The 16,960-nt window shown below is 45.6% G+C and overlaps 1 protein-coding gene across 1 annotated transcript in view; it reads right to left on the reverse strand.

The window, feature by feature from the left end:
- Positions 1 to 5,351: 5,351 nt before the first annotated feature.
- LOC139422171 (ovochymase-like) overlaps positions 5,352 to 16,960 on the reverse strand; it is a 44,582-nt gene continuing 32,973 nt past the window's right edge. The window contains exons 12-23 of the mRNA XM_071173329.1: positions 11,050 to 11,181; positions 10,751 to 10,934; positions 9,815 to 9,955; positions 9,446 to 9,651; positions 8,190 to 8,337; positions 7,827 to 7,945; positions 7,477 to 7,555; positions 7,214 to 7,348; positions 6,970 to 7,044; positions 6,667 to 6,872; positions 6,197 to 6,414; positions 5,352 to 5,824 (exon numbers count right to left, since the gene is read on the reverse strand). Coding sequence (XP_071029430.1) covers positions 5,452 to 5,824; positions 6,197 to 6,414; positions 6,667 to 6,872; positions 6,970 to 7,044; positions 7,214 to 7,348; positions 7,477 to 7,555; positions 7,827 to 7,945; positions 8,190 to 8,337; positions 9,446 to 9,651; positions 9,815 to 9,955; positions 10,751 to 10,934; positions 11,050 to 11,181 — 2,016 coding nt within the window. The 3' untranslated portion in view covers positions 5,352 to 5,451. The remainder of the gene's footprint in view (positions 5,825 to 6,196; positions 6,415 to 6,666; positions 6,873 to 6,969; positions 7,045 to 7,213; positions 7,349 to 7,476; positions 7,556 to 7,826; positions 7,946 to 8,189; positions 8,338 to 9,445; positions 9,652 to 9,814; positions 9,956 to 10,750; positions 10,935 to 11,049; positions 11,182 to 16,960) is intronic.

Raw genomic sequence — 16,960 nt, forward strand, 5'->3', positions numbered from 1 at the left:
TCACCACACTCCCTCTCTTCTTTGTTGTGGTCATTACATCTCCACACTCCCTCTCTTCTTTGTTGTGATCATTACATCACCACACTCCCTCTCTTCTTTGTTGTGGTCATTACATCACCACACTCCCTCTCTTCTTTGTTGTGGTCATTACATCACCACACTTCCTCTCTTCTTTAGTTGTGGTCATTACATCACCACACTCCCTCTCTTCTTTGTTGTGGTCATTACATCACCACACTCCCTCTCTTCTTTGTTGTGATCATTACATCACCACACTCCCTCTCTTCTTTGTTGTGGTCATTACATCACTACACTCCCTCTCTTCTTTGTTGTGGACATTACATCACCACACTCCCTCTCTTCTTTGTTGTGGTCATTACATCACCACACTCCCTCTCTTCTTTGTTGTGGACATTACATCACCACACTCCCTCTCTTCTTTGTTGTGGTCATTACATCACCACACTCCCTCTCTTCTTTGTTGTGGTCATTACATCACCACACTTCCTCTCTTCTTTGTTGTGGACATTACATCACCACACTCCCTCTCTTCTTTGTTGTGGTCATTACATCACCACACTCCCTCTCTTCTTTGTTGTGGTCATTACATCACCACACTCCCTCTCTTCTTTGTTGTGGTCATTACATCACCACACTTCCTCTCTTCTTTGTTGTGGTCATTACATCACCACACTCCCTCTCTTCTTTGTTGTGATCATTACATCTCCACACTCCCTCTCTTCTTTGTTGTGGTCATTACATCTCCACACTCCCTCTCTTCTTTGTTGTGGTCATTACATCACCACACTCCCTCTCTTCTTTGTTGTGGTCATTACATCACCACACTTCCTCTCTTCTTTGTTGTGGTCATTACATCACCACACTCCCTCTCTTCTTTGTTGTGGTCATTACATCACCACACTTCCTCTCTTCTTTGTTGTGGTCATTACATCACCACACTCCCTCTCTTCTTTGTTGTGGTCATTACATCACTACACTCCCTCTCTTCTTTGTTGTGGTCATTACATCACCACACTCCCTCTCTTCTTTGTTGTGATCATTACATCACCACACTCCCTCTCTTCTTTGTTGTGGTCATTACATCACCACACTCCCTCTCTTCTTTGTTGTGGTCATTACATCACCACACTCCCTCTCTTCTTTGTTGTGGTCATTACATCACCACACTCCCTCTCTTCTTTGTTGTGGTCATTACATCACCACACTCCCTCTCTTCTTTGTTGTGATCATTACATCACCACACTCCCTCTCTTCTTTGTTGTGATCATTACATCACCACACTCCCTCTCTTCTTTGTTGTGGTCATTACATCACCACACTCCCTCTCTTCTTTGTTGTGATCATTACATCACCACACTCCCTCTCTTCTTTGTTGTGGTCATTACATCACCACACTCCCTCTCTTCTTTGTTGTGATCATTACATCACCACACTCCCTCTCTTCTTTGTTGTGGTCATTACATCACTACACTCCCTCTCTTCTTTGTTGTGGACATTACATCACCACACTCCCTCTCTTCTTTGTTGTGGTCATTACATCACCACACTCCCTCTCTTCTTTGTTGTGATCATTACATCACCACACTCCCTCTCTTCTTTGTTGTGGTCATTACATCACCACACTCCCTCTCTTCTTTGTTGTGGACATTACATCACCACACTCCCTCTCTTCTTTGTTGTGGTCATTACATCACCACACTCCCTCTCTTCTTTGTTGTGGTCATTACATCACCACACTTCCTCTCTTCTTTGTTGTGGACATTACATCACCACACTCCCTCTCTTCTTTGTTGTGGTCATTACATCACCACACTCCCTCTCTTCTTTGTTGTGGTCATTACATCACCACACTCCCTCTCTTCTTTGTTGTGGTCATTACATCACCACACTTCCTCTCTTCTTTGTTGTGGTCATTACATCACCACACTCCCTCTCTTCTTTGTTGTGGTCATTACATCACCACACTTCCTCTCTTCTTTGTTGTGGTCATTACATCACCACACTCCCTCTCTTCTTTGTTGTGGTCATTACATCACTACACTCCCTCTCTTCTTTGTTGTGGTCATTACATCACCACACTCCCTCTCTTCTTTGTTGTGATCATTACATCACCACACTCCCTCTCTTCTTTGTTGTGATCATTACATCTCCACACTCCCTCTCTTCTTTGTTGTGGTCATTACATCACCACACTTCCTCTCTTCTTTGTTGTGGTCATTACATCACCACACTCCCTCTCTTCTTTGTTGTGGTCATTACATCACCACACTCCCTCTCTTCTTTGTTGTGGTCATTACATCACCACACTCCCTCTCTTCTTTGTTGTGGTCATTACATCACCACACTCCCTCTCTTCTTTGTTGTGGACATTACATCACCACACTCCCTCTCTTCTTTGTTGTGGTCATTACATCACCACACTTCCTCTCTTCTTTGTTGTGGTCATTACATCACCACACTCCCTCTCTTCTTTGTTGTGATCATTACATCACCACACTCCCTCTCTTCTTTAGTTGTGGTCATTACATCACCACACTCCCTCTCTTCTTTGTTGTGGTCATTACATCACCACACTCCCTCTCTTCTTTGTTGTGGTCATTACATCACCACACTCCCTCTCTTCTTTGTTGTGGTCATTACATCACCACACTCCCTCTCTTCTTTGTTGTGATCATTACATCACCACACTCCCTCTCTTCTTTGTTGTGATCATTACATCACCACACTCCCTCTCTTCTTTGTTGTGGTCATTACATCACCACACTCCCTCTCTTCTTTGTTGTGGTCATTACATCACCACACTCCCTCTCTTCTTTGTTGTGGTCATTACATCACCACACTCCCTCTCTTCTTTGTTGTGGTCATTACATCACCACACTCCCTCTCTTCTTTGTTGTGGTCATTACATCACCACACTCCCTCTCTTCTTTGTTGTGGTCATTACATCACCACACTCCCTCTCTTCTTTGTTGTGGTCATTACATCACCACACTTCCTCTCTTCTTTGTTGTGATCATTACATCACCACACTTCCTCTCTTCTTTGTTGTGGTCATTACATCACCACACTCCCTCTCTTCTTTGTTGTGATCATTACATCACCACACTCCCTCTCTTCTTTGTTGTGGTCATTACATCACCACACTCCCTCTCTTCTTTGTTGTGATCATTACATCACCACACTTCCTCTCTTCTTTGTTGTGGTCATTACATCACCACACTCCCTCTCTTCTTTGTTGTGGTCATTACATCACCACACTTCCTCTCTTCTTTGTTGTGGTCATTACATCACCACACTCCCTCTCTTCTTTGTTGTGGTCATTACATCACCACACTTCCTCTCTTCTTTGTTGTGGTCATTACATCTCCACACTCCCTCTCTTCTTTGTTGTGATCATTACATCACCACACTCCCTCTCTTCTTTGTTGTGGTCATTACATCACCACACTCCCTCTCTTCTTTGTTGTGGTCATTACATCACCACACTCCCTCTCTTCTTTGTTGTGGTCATTACATCACCACACTCCCTCTCTTCTTTGTTGTGGTCATTACATCTCCACACTCCCTCTCTTCTTTGTTGTGATCATTACATCTCCACACTCCCTCTCTTCTTTGTTGTGGTCATTACATCACCACACTCCCTCTCTTCTTTGTTGTGGTCATTACATCACTACACTTCCTCTCTTCTTTGTTGTGATCATTACATCACCACACTCCCTCTCTTCTTTGTTGTGGTCATTACATCACCACACTCCCTCTCTTCTTTGTTGTGGTCATTACATCACTACACTCCCTCTCTTCTTTGTTGTGGTCATTACATCACCACACTCCCTCTCTTCTTTGTTGTGGTCATTACATCACCACACTCCCTCTCTTCTTTGTTGTGATCATTACATCACCACACTCCCTCTCTTCTTTGTTGTGATCATTACATCACCACACTCCCTCTCTTCTTTGTTGTGATCATTACATCACCACACTCCCTCTCTTCTTTAGTTGTGGTCATTACATCACCACACTCCCTCTCTTCTTTAGTTGTGGTCATTACATCACCACACTCCCTCTCTTCTTTGTTGTGGTCATTACATCACCACACTCCCTCTCTTCTTTGTTGTGGTCATTACATCTCCACACTCCCTCTCTTCTTTGTTGTGATCATTACATCACCACACTCCCTCTCTTCTTTGTTGTGGTCATTACATCACCACACTCCCTCTCTTCTTTGTTGTGGTCATTACATCACCACACTCCCTCTCTTCTTTGTTGTGGTCATTACATCACCACACTTCCTCTCTTCTTTGTTGTGATCATTACATCACCACACTCCCTCTCTTCTTTGTTGTGATCATTACATCACCACACTCCCTCTCTTCTTTGTTGTGATCATTACATCACCACACTCCCTCTCTTCTTTGTTGTGATCATTACATCACCACACTCCCTCTCTTCTTTGTTGTGGTCATTACATCACCACACTCCCTCTCTTCTTTGTTGTGATCATTACATCACCACACTTCCTCTCATCTTTGTTGTGGACATTACATCACCACACTCCCTCTCTTCTTTGTTGTGGACATTACATCACCACACTCCCTCTCTTCTTTGTTGTGGTCATTACATCACCACACTCCCTCTCTTCTTTGTTGTGGTCATTACATCACTACACTCCCTCTCTTCTTTGTTGTGGTCATTACATCACCACACTCCCTCTCTTCTTTGTTGTGGTCATTACATCACCACACTCCCTCTCTTCTTTGTTGTGGACATTACATCACCACACTCCCTCTCTTCTTTGTTGTGGTCATTACATCACCACACTCCCTCTCTTCTTTGTTGTGGTCATTACATCACCACACTCCCTCTCTTCTTTGTTGTGGTCATTACATCACCACACTCCCTCTCTTCTTTGTTGTGGTCATTACATCACCACACTTCCTCTCTTGCTCTTGGTCCTCCTCTTTGTAAGTCACCTTGATTTTGCACCTGTGTGTTTTATCAGTTTCTTTATGAAAATATTTAGACAATAGCTGAAGCAAGGGGCTATAAATAGCAGCACACAAGTAGACTACAAATGCATGCTGGGCCAGGCATGCCCTTAGCTGGTGAAGTGAGTGCTACTGGAGCGCTACTTGGAGCAAAATTGGAGTGGGTGAGAAGGCCAACAATCTCGCTCCATGCTCCGGTCAAATTGGGCACGCTTACATAAACGTAAAATAGTCAACCCATGTCGAAGCTCTTTTCTTTCGTTCTACCTTTCTTCTCACACACACAGACAGGCACGCACACACACACACACACACTCACACAAATGCACATGAGAAAAGCAGAGATGAAACTTGTGGGCTTTATTTGGATTCATAGATCATGACTTGAATTGAAAATACTTTTGTAATTCTGTTCTCTTTCCCTCGTTATTTTCGCCTATATATTTTACTTATTGTCCTCCATGGTTTTGTTGATCCAGCTAATGTATTTAGCCACACGGGTATACACTCCATATCTACCAGTCTGCCCACAACCCACACCCCAACTGACAATACCTGCAGCCCAAAACAGTTTAGTGCTACCATCCCTCAAGACGTATGCCCCTCCACCGTCCCCCATACAGGAGTCCTTGCCCCCCTCAGGTACTCCGGCACAGAACATGTTGTCTGTCAGAACAGGGATCTTCTCTGTTGGCGTTGCTGCTTTTGCTCGGTTGACAGAGTCTTGGCACTTATCCTCTTTCACTACTGGTAGGAGTATGTACCTGAGATTGTTGGCAATTATATCATCTTCTTTGATGCCAAAGCCTGACACCATACTGATAAGGGATAGAGGTGAGGGAAGAGGTCAAGGAGTTACTCAGAAAACTATTGCCTTACATTCATTAGTTTACCAAAGAACATTGATGAACTATGGACTGCTAAGGACTGGTTGTGCAGTTAGGCTACTTTAGATTTGACAATTTAATTCAAGGATGTGAAAAAGAAGTCATGAAATGTGTAGGTTGCACTCTTGGCGCATTGACTACTTCCATGATAAGAATGAACACATTATGAAATGTGGGTCTATCGATCCCTTCAAAATGCACTTCCTCTTTGTGTTCTTATTGATGTCTTTAATAATATAAACATTAATATTGATGTTCAGCTTTCTCATGTTTAATAAAGAACAGGACAAGTCTGGCTCTCACCCAATCTGGCCAGTGTTGTAAGTAGCGTTCTCTGGTGGCAGACACAATGGCATGATGGCAGCGTGGAATGTGAGTGGTTGTCGGAGTTTTATCAGGGCAATGTCATGATTGTAGTTTGCACTGTCTGTGTTTTTGTATTCAGGGTGGGGGTGGAGGGAGGTGACACCAAGTGGGGTGAGCTTTGCTAGTTTTTCTGCATCATTGTCTCCCAAAAAAACCTTGAAAACAAAACATAATTCAACTTCAGTATAGATATTCAACTTCTTCAAATCTGACATCACTGAAGGACTTCTACACACATAATTTGAACGTTAGCTTGTGGTAGCTTTACCAAAGTACTGAAGACTTCTCTTTGCCTGTTGTTACTCCAGATATTTAAGTGGACTATATCTTTAAAAACATAAGCAGGAAATACTTTTGTTCTACAGTGTCCAATGAATTGATTGATGAGTGTGTCACAATCTACCCACCCAAACTTTCTCCTTTAGCACAAGTTTGCCCTGCTGCACCAGGTTATGAGCTCCAGTCATGATCCAGCGGTCCCCGATCACCATGGCCCCTCCTTTGCCTCCCTCCACACTGAGCATCACCTGCCAGGGGATGGTTTTGTCTGGGGCTTTGTCTCCCCCCATGATCCTCTGAAAGCCTGAGACGGACACCGTGGGCCGGCCACAGACTGGGGGTGGGGGGTAAAGTAGTGATGAGGGTCACACAAATACACACAGGATGGTATTTGGAGTATATGGTAAAGAAAATGATACTTAAGGAGTTACCTGGGATACATGAGGGAATGACAGGGGTGTGAAGGTTGTCTCTCCATGTTCTATCTGCTGCACAAGTGTAGCTCACTGAAGGACAGACAGACAGACAGACAGACAGACAGACATACAGACAGACAGACAGACAGACAGACAGACAGACAGACAGACAGACATATATATATATATATATATATGTATATATTATTGTTTAGTGAGCAAATGTGTGTGACTGATGAAGGATAGTTAAACATCTCACCAGTTGCTCCTCCAAGGAGTGAGTAGAAAGGTTCATTGCAGTGGTACTGAATGACGGAGAGGTGCTGGTTCTGAGAGCCAGATATGAACTTTACCCCTCCATTCAGCAATGCTTCGGGTTCCCCACAGTCAATTACTGCACAGGAGAGAGGGAGAGAGAGAGAGAAACCAAAATACATCTGTGTTTAATATGGAACTTGACTCATGGGAATGTATTAGGTTGTGATCATAGAAATATAATCCATTTCTATGGTTGTGACTCACTGTGGCACTCAGGGAGGGAGAGATGCCACTGCCCATTCTTTTGACACATGGAGGCATAGCTCTTGATCTCTCTGCCATCCTGAGAGAGAGGGGGAGTGAGAGAGAGAGAGAGAGAGAGAGAGACAGACAGACAGACAGACAGACAGACAGACAGACAGACAGACAAAGAGAGAGAGAGAGGGAGAGGCGATACACTGATAGTTTAGTTGCTCTTCACAGGGGATATTTCCTGGAAAAGAGCCCTTGTAGAAAATGAAAGACTGTGAGTATAAACAAGAGAAAGAGGGTGAAGGAAGTATGAGGTAAGAGAATGATAAGAGGCAGGGTAAAAAGGGATTGTTTAATCTCACCATCATTAGTTTGTAGCCAGGGTCACAGCTGATTTGGATGTAGTCTCTGTAGTAGTACTGGGGAACGTTTGGGGTGACTCTTCCATTGGTGATAGAACTGGGTGAAGCACACTGCACCCCTATGAACAACAACACACATATCAGGATTTCAGGCCAGGGCCTTTTTAGTTAGGTTTCAACTTTGACCTGCATTCTCTGCTTTATTTCCAGGAGGTTTTACCTTCTCACCTGTTCTGCCCTTCACCAGTTTGCATCTGCCCTTCCTTCATACTCTCCCTTGCTCTGTCTTTCTCCCTCTCCTCTTTCATTATTTCCCTCTACCTCTGTTCTCCCTCTCTATGCATTTCTTCCTCCCTCTCTCACTCTGAGTAGTGTAGTGCAGGCTCCAGCCCTGGCTCAGACCAGCCCAGTCAGTGTGGTAGTCTAGCTGGACAGTGTAAGAGTTAGTGGGCATTAGTCCAGGACTCTTCCCTCCACACAGCTTCTGGGGTTCCTTGTCAGGGATGGACACCTGGGCGAGGCAGAGGAGAGATCAAACATTGTAAACAAACACAAAGCATGCTGTCCTGAACACACACACACAAATGCATGAACACACACATTCAATACTTAATTCATGTACTCTATCTAGTGGTGAGGACATTAAACACATTTAACCAGTGGTCAGGGCATTGTACAGTGTTACCTGTAACCAGTGGTCGGGGCATTGTACAGTGTTACCTGTAACCAGTGGTCAGGGCAGTGTACAGTGCTACCTGTAACCAGTGGTCAGGGCAGTGTACAGTGTTACCTGTGACCAGTGGTCAGGGCATTGTACAGTGTTACCTGTAACCAGTGGTCAGGGCATTGTACAGTGTCACCTGTAACCAGTGGTCAGGGCAGTGTACAGTGTTAACTGTAACCAGTGGTCAGGGCAGTGTACAGTGTTACCTGTAGCCAGTGGTCAGGGCATTGTACAGTGTTACCTGTAACCAGTGGTCAGGGCATTGTACAGTGTTACCTGTAGCCAGTGGTCAGGGCAGTGTACAATGTTACCTGTAACCAGTGGTCAGGGCAGTGTACAGTGTGACCTGTAGCCAGTGGTAAGGGCATTGTACAGTGTGACCTGTAACCAGTGGTCAGGGCATTGTACAGTGTTACCTGTAACCAGTGGTCAGGGCAGTGTACAGTGTTACCTGTAACCAGTGGTCAGGGCAGTGTACAGTGTTGCCTGTGACCAGTGGTCAGGGCAGTGTACAGTGTTACCTGTAACCAGTGGTCAGGGCAGTGTACAGTGTTACCTGTAACCAGTGGTCAGGGCATACCTGTAACCAGTGGTCAGGGCAGTGTACAGTATTACCTGTAACCAGTGGTCAGGGCAGTGTACAGTGTTACCTGTAACCAGTGGTCGTGGCATTGTGCAGTGTTACCTGTAACCAGTGGTCAGGGCATTGTATAGTGTTACCTGTAGCCAGTGGTCAGGGCAGTGTACAGTGTTACCTGTAACCAGTGGTCAGGGCAGTGTACAGTGTTACCTGTAACCAGTGGTCAGGGCAGTGTACAGTGTTACCTGTAACCAGTGGTCAGGGCATTGTACAGTGTGACCTGTAGCCAGTGGTCGGGGCAGTGTACAGTGTTACCTGTAACCAGTGGTAGAGGCAGCTGGGTCCATTCTGGGTGCCTATGTGCTCTATGTGGAAGCTGTCAGTGAAGTTGAGGTTGACGATGAACCCAGGCTCCACAGAGATGACGTACTGACAGGCCAGGCCGTGGGGTGATGGGTCAGGGTACCCTGGGCTGGACAGTGTCCCCCCTGGTTCATCAAATATACCCCTGCCACAGGACACTGGGCAGGGAGAGAGAGATGTTCACAAGATGAATAGAACTACAGTACACACACACACACACACACACACACACACACACACACACACACACACACACACACACACACACACACACACACACACACACACACACAGAGATAGATAGAGAGTAGGTGTACTCACAGACACAGGTGCGCTGGTCAGGGCGGAGCTCGTAGCCATGGCGACAGGAGCACATGTAGGAGCCCAGGGTGTTGTGGCAGATCTGGGAGCAGAGTGGACCAGAACCATCCACAGGGTCTGGAGCTGAGCACTCATCTATGTCTGGGATAGGGATGGAGAGAAGAGAGATGGAGGGATGGCGAGAGGGATGGAGAAGAGAGGTGGAGGGATGGAGAAGAGAGGTGGAGGGATAGAGAGAGAGAGGGATGGAGAAGAGAGGTAGAGGGATGGAGCGAGGGATGGAGAAGAGAGGTGGGGGGATGGAGAGAGAGGTGGAGGGAAGGAGAGAGGTGGAGGGATGGAGAAGAGAGGTGGAGGGTTGGAGAGAGGGATAGAGAGAGAGGTGGAGGGAAGGAGAGAGGTGGAGGGATGGAGAAGAGAGGTGGAGGGTTGGAGAAGAGAGGTGGGGGGATGGAGAAGAGAGGTGGGGGGATGGAGAAGAGAGGTGGGGGGATGGAGAAGAGAGGTGGGGGGATGGAGAAGAGAGGTGGAGGGAAGGAGAGAGGTGGAGGGATGGAGAAGAGAGGTGGAGGGTTGGAGAAGAGAGGTGGGGGGATGGAGAAGAGAGGTGGAGGGAAGGAGAGAGGTGGGGGGATGGAGAAGAGAGGTGGAGGGATGGAGAGAGGGATAGAGAGAGAGGTGGAGGGAAGGAGAGAGGTGGAGGGATGGAGAAGAGAGGTGGAGGGTTGGAGAGAGGGATGGAGAGAGATGAAGGAGAGAGGGATGCAGAAGAGAGGTGGAGGGAAGGAGAGAGGTGGAGGGTGTAGCTTAGCATTACACCGTGATATCACCTTCACTGAGATTTGCCTGGTGTTTCTGGTTTAACAGTGTTGCCTTGGATTATGTACGTAGTACTGTTGTGAGCATCTCCAGTCAGGTTGGTTCGGGCTGCACTACCTTTGGCCTGATAATGGGCGGAGAAGCCGAGGTGATGGTATGGCTCAGGGTTCGCGTCGTCTGTCTGAAGGACCAGGGTGAGCCTGTTGCCTGGAGACAAGAGTGGCCGGTTGCCTGGGTGATGTCCATCAGCAGAATTCTCCTGACCACAGAACTTTGCAAGGACCTTCTTGTCATATACAACCTGGAATGACGGAGTGAAGAAGGTTCTTGGACATATTCCAATATCGGTAAGAAACATTTAATACATCCTACGTTTTATAATAAGGTATCGAAGTGTTCTTTTGAAGTCCACTGACCGTGAGGGAGTCGTAGTAGCAGTCGGCTGACGGCCTGATGTCCAGGTGAGTGAAGCTGAGCTGGAGCTGGTAGCCCTCAGGTACACTGAGGTCCCACTGTTGTGACAGGGCAGCTGGGTACGGCTGGGGGAACTGGGGGGACTGGACCACCCCATGTAGGGCTGGCAGGGACCGGGCCAACCGCCAACACTCACACACAGACACACACAGCAGCCTGGAGCAGACCAACACAGGGAGAGAGGGCTGAGATGGGAGGTATAGGAGGAGTTGTGTGTCACAACGAGGTAAATACAGCCCCTTGAAACATGTCTGTATGATGACTGATCAGATAGAGAGCTATTTTCTGATCTGGGACCAGGAAGCAGAAGAAAACATATTATAATGATGCTGTAGGAATCATATGTTCTCATCATCCTTCAAGATGAAGACTCAATAAAGGTTAAAACCACTGGCGTGCTGCGTAATGTAAACAAATAGGTTATACTTCATTTGAACTCTTTCTCACACGTGCTAGTCACATGACACAATGTACTAGTAATGGACTAAACGGCATACACCTTCACGGCAGCTGGTCTGATTATGACAACTGACTTTACACACTCACGTAAGCACATGTTGTTTACGTTCACTTACAGTGGGGAGAACAAGTATTTGATACACTGCCGATTTTGCAGGTTTTCCTACCTACAAAGCATGTAGAGGTCTGTAATTTGTATCATAGGTACACTTCAACTGTGAGAGACGGAATCTAAAAGGTGAGAGGTGAGATCTTGCATGGAGCCCCAGACCGAGGATGATTGACCGTCATCTTGAACTTCTTCCATTTTTTAATAATTGCGCTAACAGTTGTTGCCTTCTCACCAAGCTGCTTGTCTATTGTCCTGTAGCACATCCCAGCCTTGTGCAGGTCTACAATTGTATCCCTGATGTCCTTACACCCTCTCTGGTCTTGGACATTGTGGAGAGGTTGGAGTCTGTTTGATTGAGTGTGTGGACAGGTGTCTTTTATACAGGTGACAAGTTCAAACAGGTGCAGTTAATACAGGTAATGAGGGGAGAACAGTAAATTCTTACTGGTTGGTAGGTGATCAAATACTTATGTCATGCAATAAAATGCTAATTAATTACTTAAAAATCATACAATGTGATTTTCTGTTTTTTTGTTTTAGATTCCGTCTCTCACAGTTGAAGTGTACCTATGATAAAAATTACAGGCCTCTACATGCTTTGTAAGTTGGAAAACCTGCAAAATCGGCAGTGTATCAAATACTTGTTCTCCCCACTGTAGCTATAGCCAATGGGTTCAAGTACAGTGAAACCACACAAACTCACCAGATGAACGGATGGGTCCAGTCCATGTTGAAGGTCCTGGCTACAAATGTTTCTGTTGTTATTGTTTTACTGTTGTGTGGCTATTGCTCACATGTATTAAACTTGAATTCCTTGCAGTCTGTGTGTCCCAATAGAGACCTATGGTGAGGTATTATGCTAGACTACGAGTCTAAAAGTCATGTTAAAACCTGCTCTGTTTGACTTGGCTGAAATAGACGAATGAGAAGGGGGGAAGAGGGAGAGAGTGAAAGGGCCCGAGAGACAGAGTAGTGGTGGTGGTGGAGTTAAAAGACTACAATTGACCAGTTCTTAAAGGTAAAACCTTTTTTACGTTAATGTCGAAAATGAGAGAGAGAGAGAGAATGGGAGGAAAGTGTTGTGTGTTCAGTGCTCTTCCCGTAAATTATGTTTGAATAGTTTGTGTTGACACATAGGGACAAACTCCATGCTGGTCTGGGTATGTCAGTTCAGGTCACATGATGCAGGGATGTACTGTAGTGCTGCTAAGAACACACTGTACACAACACTATCCACTATAGCATTCAGATGATCTACCTTTTTTAAACTACATCCTTGGTCGTGTGTAGTTATGGGACAAGACAGCCTACATGTATGTTAGATAGATGAGACCCTGATGAAGGCAGCTTAGCTGTGGAAACGTTGGTATTTCGAGTTGTTATGGGATATGAGAGCCAGTATGTTAGATGAGACCCGGATGAAGGCAGCTTAGCTGTGGAAACGTTGGTATTTCGAGTTGTTATGGGATATGACAGCCAGTATGTTAGATGAGACCCTGATGAAGGCAGCTTAGCTGTGGAAACGTTGGTATTTCGAGTTGTTATGGGATATGACAGCCAGTATGTTAGATGAGACCCGGATGAAGACAGCTTAGCTGTGGAAACGTTGGTATTTCGAGTTGTTATGGGATATGACAGCCAGTATGTTAGATGAGACCCGGATGAAGGCAGCTTAGCTGTGGAAACGTTGGTATTTCGAGTTGTTATGGGATATGACAGCCAGTATGTTAGATGAGACCCTGATGAAAGCAGCTTAGCTGTGGAAACGTTGGTATTTTGAGTTGTTATGGGATATGACAGCCAGTATGTTAGATGAGACCCTGATGAAGGCAGCTTAGCTGTGGAAACGTTGGTATTTCGAGTTGTTATGGGATATGACAGCCAGTATGTTAGATGAGACCCTGATGAAGGCAGCTTAGCTGTGGAAACGTTGGTATTTCGAGTTGTTATGGGATATGACAGCCAGTATGTTAGATGAGACCCGGATGAAGGCAGCTTAGCTGTGGAAACGTTGGTATTTCGAGTTGTTATGGGATATGACAGCCAGTATGTTAGATGAGACCCGGATGAAGGCAGCTTAGCTGTGGAAACGTTGGTATTTCGAGTTGTTATGGGATATGACAGCCAGTATGTTAGATGAGACCCGGATGAAGGCAGCTTAGCTGTGGAAACGTTGGTATTTCGAGTTGTTATGGGATATGACAGCCAGTATGTTAGATGAGACCCGGATGAAGGCAGCTTAGCTGTGGAAACGTTGGTATTTCGAGTTGTTATGGGATATGACAGCCAGTATGTTAGATGAGACCCGGATGAAGGCAGCTTAGCTGTGGAAACGTTGGTATTTAGTGCATTCGTTGCATCAGAGCCTCAGAAATGTGTCCAGCGTTTCTTTTCTAAGTCTACAGTGTGTTGACATCATAAATTAAACATTATTCATGTATTGTGAGATTCATTTGAAAGTGTGCAAAATAAATCAAGATTTCATGTTTAATGACACGGAAAGACAGACGTTGAGAGAACAGAAGTCATTGATTGCCACTACAACTCATAATAGTCTATTGTTCAGGGCAACAGCAGCTCTGCACCTTTGCTGATCCACCACAGAAAGCTGGACATATTGGAGCTTCCTGGAGATTGTCACAACTCCTACACCAAACCCTAGAGAGAGAGAGAGAGAGAGAGATGAATTCTGAATGAAATGAACATCCGAGGAATGAAATGAACCTCAAAACCAGTGGTTGGTGGTCGGTATGTCATGCTCTTGCAACGTCATCAGGATGTAAGTGTCATGTATTGATGTGACATACTGAGATAGGACGTCACCTCGTCAGTAAAGGAATGTGAGGGTTTACCGGGACAGTGATGGAGTAAAGACGTGTTGAAGTTGACCTCTGAGTCTGGTTGATTTAACTCATTATAATATCTTAACTTAGCACGAGTTGTGAGTATAATATTGAACAATGGCGACGAGGATAACGTCTGAAAACGATAGTTAAATCTGAAAAGTGAGTTAGTGTCGTCGAAATGGAAAACACTGCAAAAGTTGTACTACTACAGTGAGCCTGCTACGCTAGGTCCATGCTGGACCAGGTGGTTGATGGCGTTTGAGCTGTTCGCGGAGGGTAAAGGATTAATACTGTCCGGTGACGTTGACGCGGTTACAAAACAACGGTGGAGAGCTTTGCTTCTACATCGTGCTGGGACAGATGTGCAGGACATTTTCTCCACACTCGCAGACACCGGAGAACCAACGGACTACGTCAGGTCTGTGGCTGCGTTAAACGCATACTTCGTGCCACAGGTGAACACAGCGTTCACAAGACAGACATTTTATCAACTGACACAGAAAACTGGTGAGACAGTTCAGCAATTTGTTACTCGTCTTAGACAAGCAGCTAAAGACTGACTTTGCTGGAGATAAGGACAATCAGATTAGTGATGCCATACAGCAGGTGTAGTACTGAATATGCACGCCAAAAACTATTGGAGGAGGGCCCTGGACCAACATTAGCGGGGTCACTTGAGCTAGCCGCACAATGTGAAAGAATTGAAGTCCAATTGGCCTCCATGCATGTGAGTACAGATGCTAAAGATGAGACCGTGCATCATGTTTTCAAAAAGGAGAGGAAATATGCAGAAGGGAAAGACCAATCAGAGAAGGTGTGCTATCGTTGTGGACATGCAGATCATTTTGCAAAGGACCCTGCTTGTCCAGCACGTGGGCAGACCTGCAAGGAATGTAATGGGAAGGGCCATTTTGCTAACATGTGCAAGACCAAAGGCTACTCAAAACAGACTCTGAACTATGTTAATTCAGAGGAACAAAACAGAGACTATGCATTTGTGGTAAATGAGAACTGTAACTCAGGATCACGTTCTCAGTGGGAGGGGTCAGTTTATTAATGTTAATTGTCTCTGGGGCTGGTAGTAATATATTAGATGAAAGTGTAAAGGATGTGAAACTGCTAGCTAGTTAGCGGTGGTGCGCGCTAAAATAGCGTTTCAATCGGTGACGTCACTTGGAGCGATGGGTAACGATGCTTTGTGGGTGACTGTTGGGTGACTGTTGTTGATGTGTGCAGAGGGTCCCTGGTTCGCGCCCGGGTATGGGCGAGGGGACGGTCTAAAGTTATACTGTTACAAGAGCACATGGGAAATGTTTAAAGCCAAGGAAATAAGGTGCCGTTCATCACTGACTGATAAAAAGCTATATGCATTCTCATCTAGTGAGCCATTACCAGTAAAAGGGGTTTTCACATGCCAAATAAAGACCGGCAAGCACAACACATAGGCGGAGTTGTACTGTGATATGTGGACGCAGAGTACCGTTGCTAGGAAAAGAGACTGCCATTTAATTGGGTGTGCTAAAAGTGGGTGTTGACGTAGCAGCAGTGACAGAGATAAAAACTCAGATTAAACAGCAATACCCCAGGTTGTTTGAAGGGGTGGGTAAACTAAACACAAAACCTATCAGCCTACATGTTGATAAAAACATGACACCATTTGTGTGCCCTCAATTTGTGTAGAGGAAATTTGGAGACCCAAGTTTCGAGGCTTCTGTAGATTTGAACCTGCCGAGTTGAGGTCTTTACAATGTTATGATTAAAGGCCCGGGCTTTTCTACATTTATTATATTTTTTTCAGCCACCGTCAGTAATACCCATAAATGAATTTTTGCATCATTCCATTCCATTTATGTCACATGTACTCCCTCTCCAGCCTCTAGGTCTCCAGGCTGCTCGTTATGGAGCACACCTGTCACCTTCATTACACGCACCTGCGCGTCATCAGACTCACCTGGACTCCATCACCTCCCTGATTACCTTCCCTATATATGTCACTTCCTTTGGTTCCTTCCCCAGGCGTAATTGTTTCTGTTCGTGTTTCTTATTTTTGTATTATGTTGTGTTTATTTATTAAAACACTCACACCCTGAACTTGCTACCCGACTCTCAGCATATATCGGGAAGCATCAGTTTTTTTGTGTCAGGAGGAATGACGTTGGGTTTTTGTGCCTCCGTTGGATCGCCGGGCTCCCCTGCCTCAGCCGGTCTGTCAGGTTCCCACGTCCAGCCGGCGACAGGTTCCTGCGCATCAGCAGAGGTGACCGATCCACTCCTGATCCCCGGGATCGTCCCTTGGGTTGGCGTCCTCCAGCTGGAGCCAAACGCGCCGAGGAGGGGGTACGCGCCGACTCCATCACCTCCCTGATTACCTTCCCTGTATATGTCACTTCCTTTGGTTCCTTCCCCAGGTGTTTCTGTTCCTGTGTCACTTCTGAG

Source organism: Oncorhynchus clarkii, chromosome 2, assembly GCF_045791955.1.
Source record: "Oncorhynchus clarkii lewisi isolate Uvic-CL-2024 chromosome 2, UVic_Ocla_1.0, whole genome shotgun sequence".
NCBI classification, from domain to species: domain Eukaryota; kingdom Metazoa; phylum Chordata; class Actinopteri; order Salmoniformes; family Salmonidae; genus Oncorhynchus; species Oncorhynchus clarkii.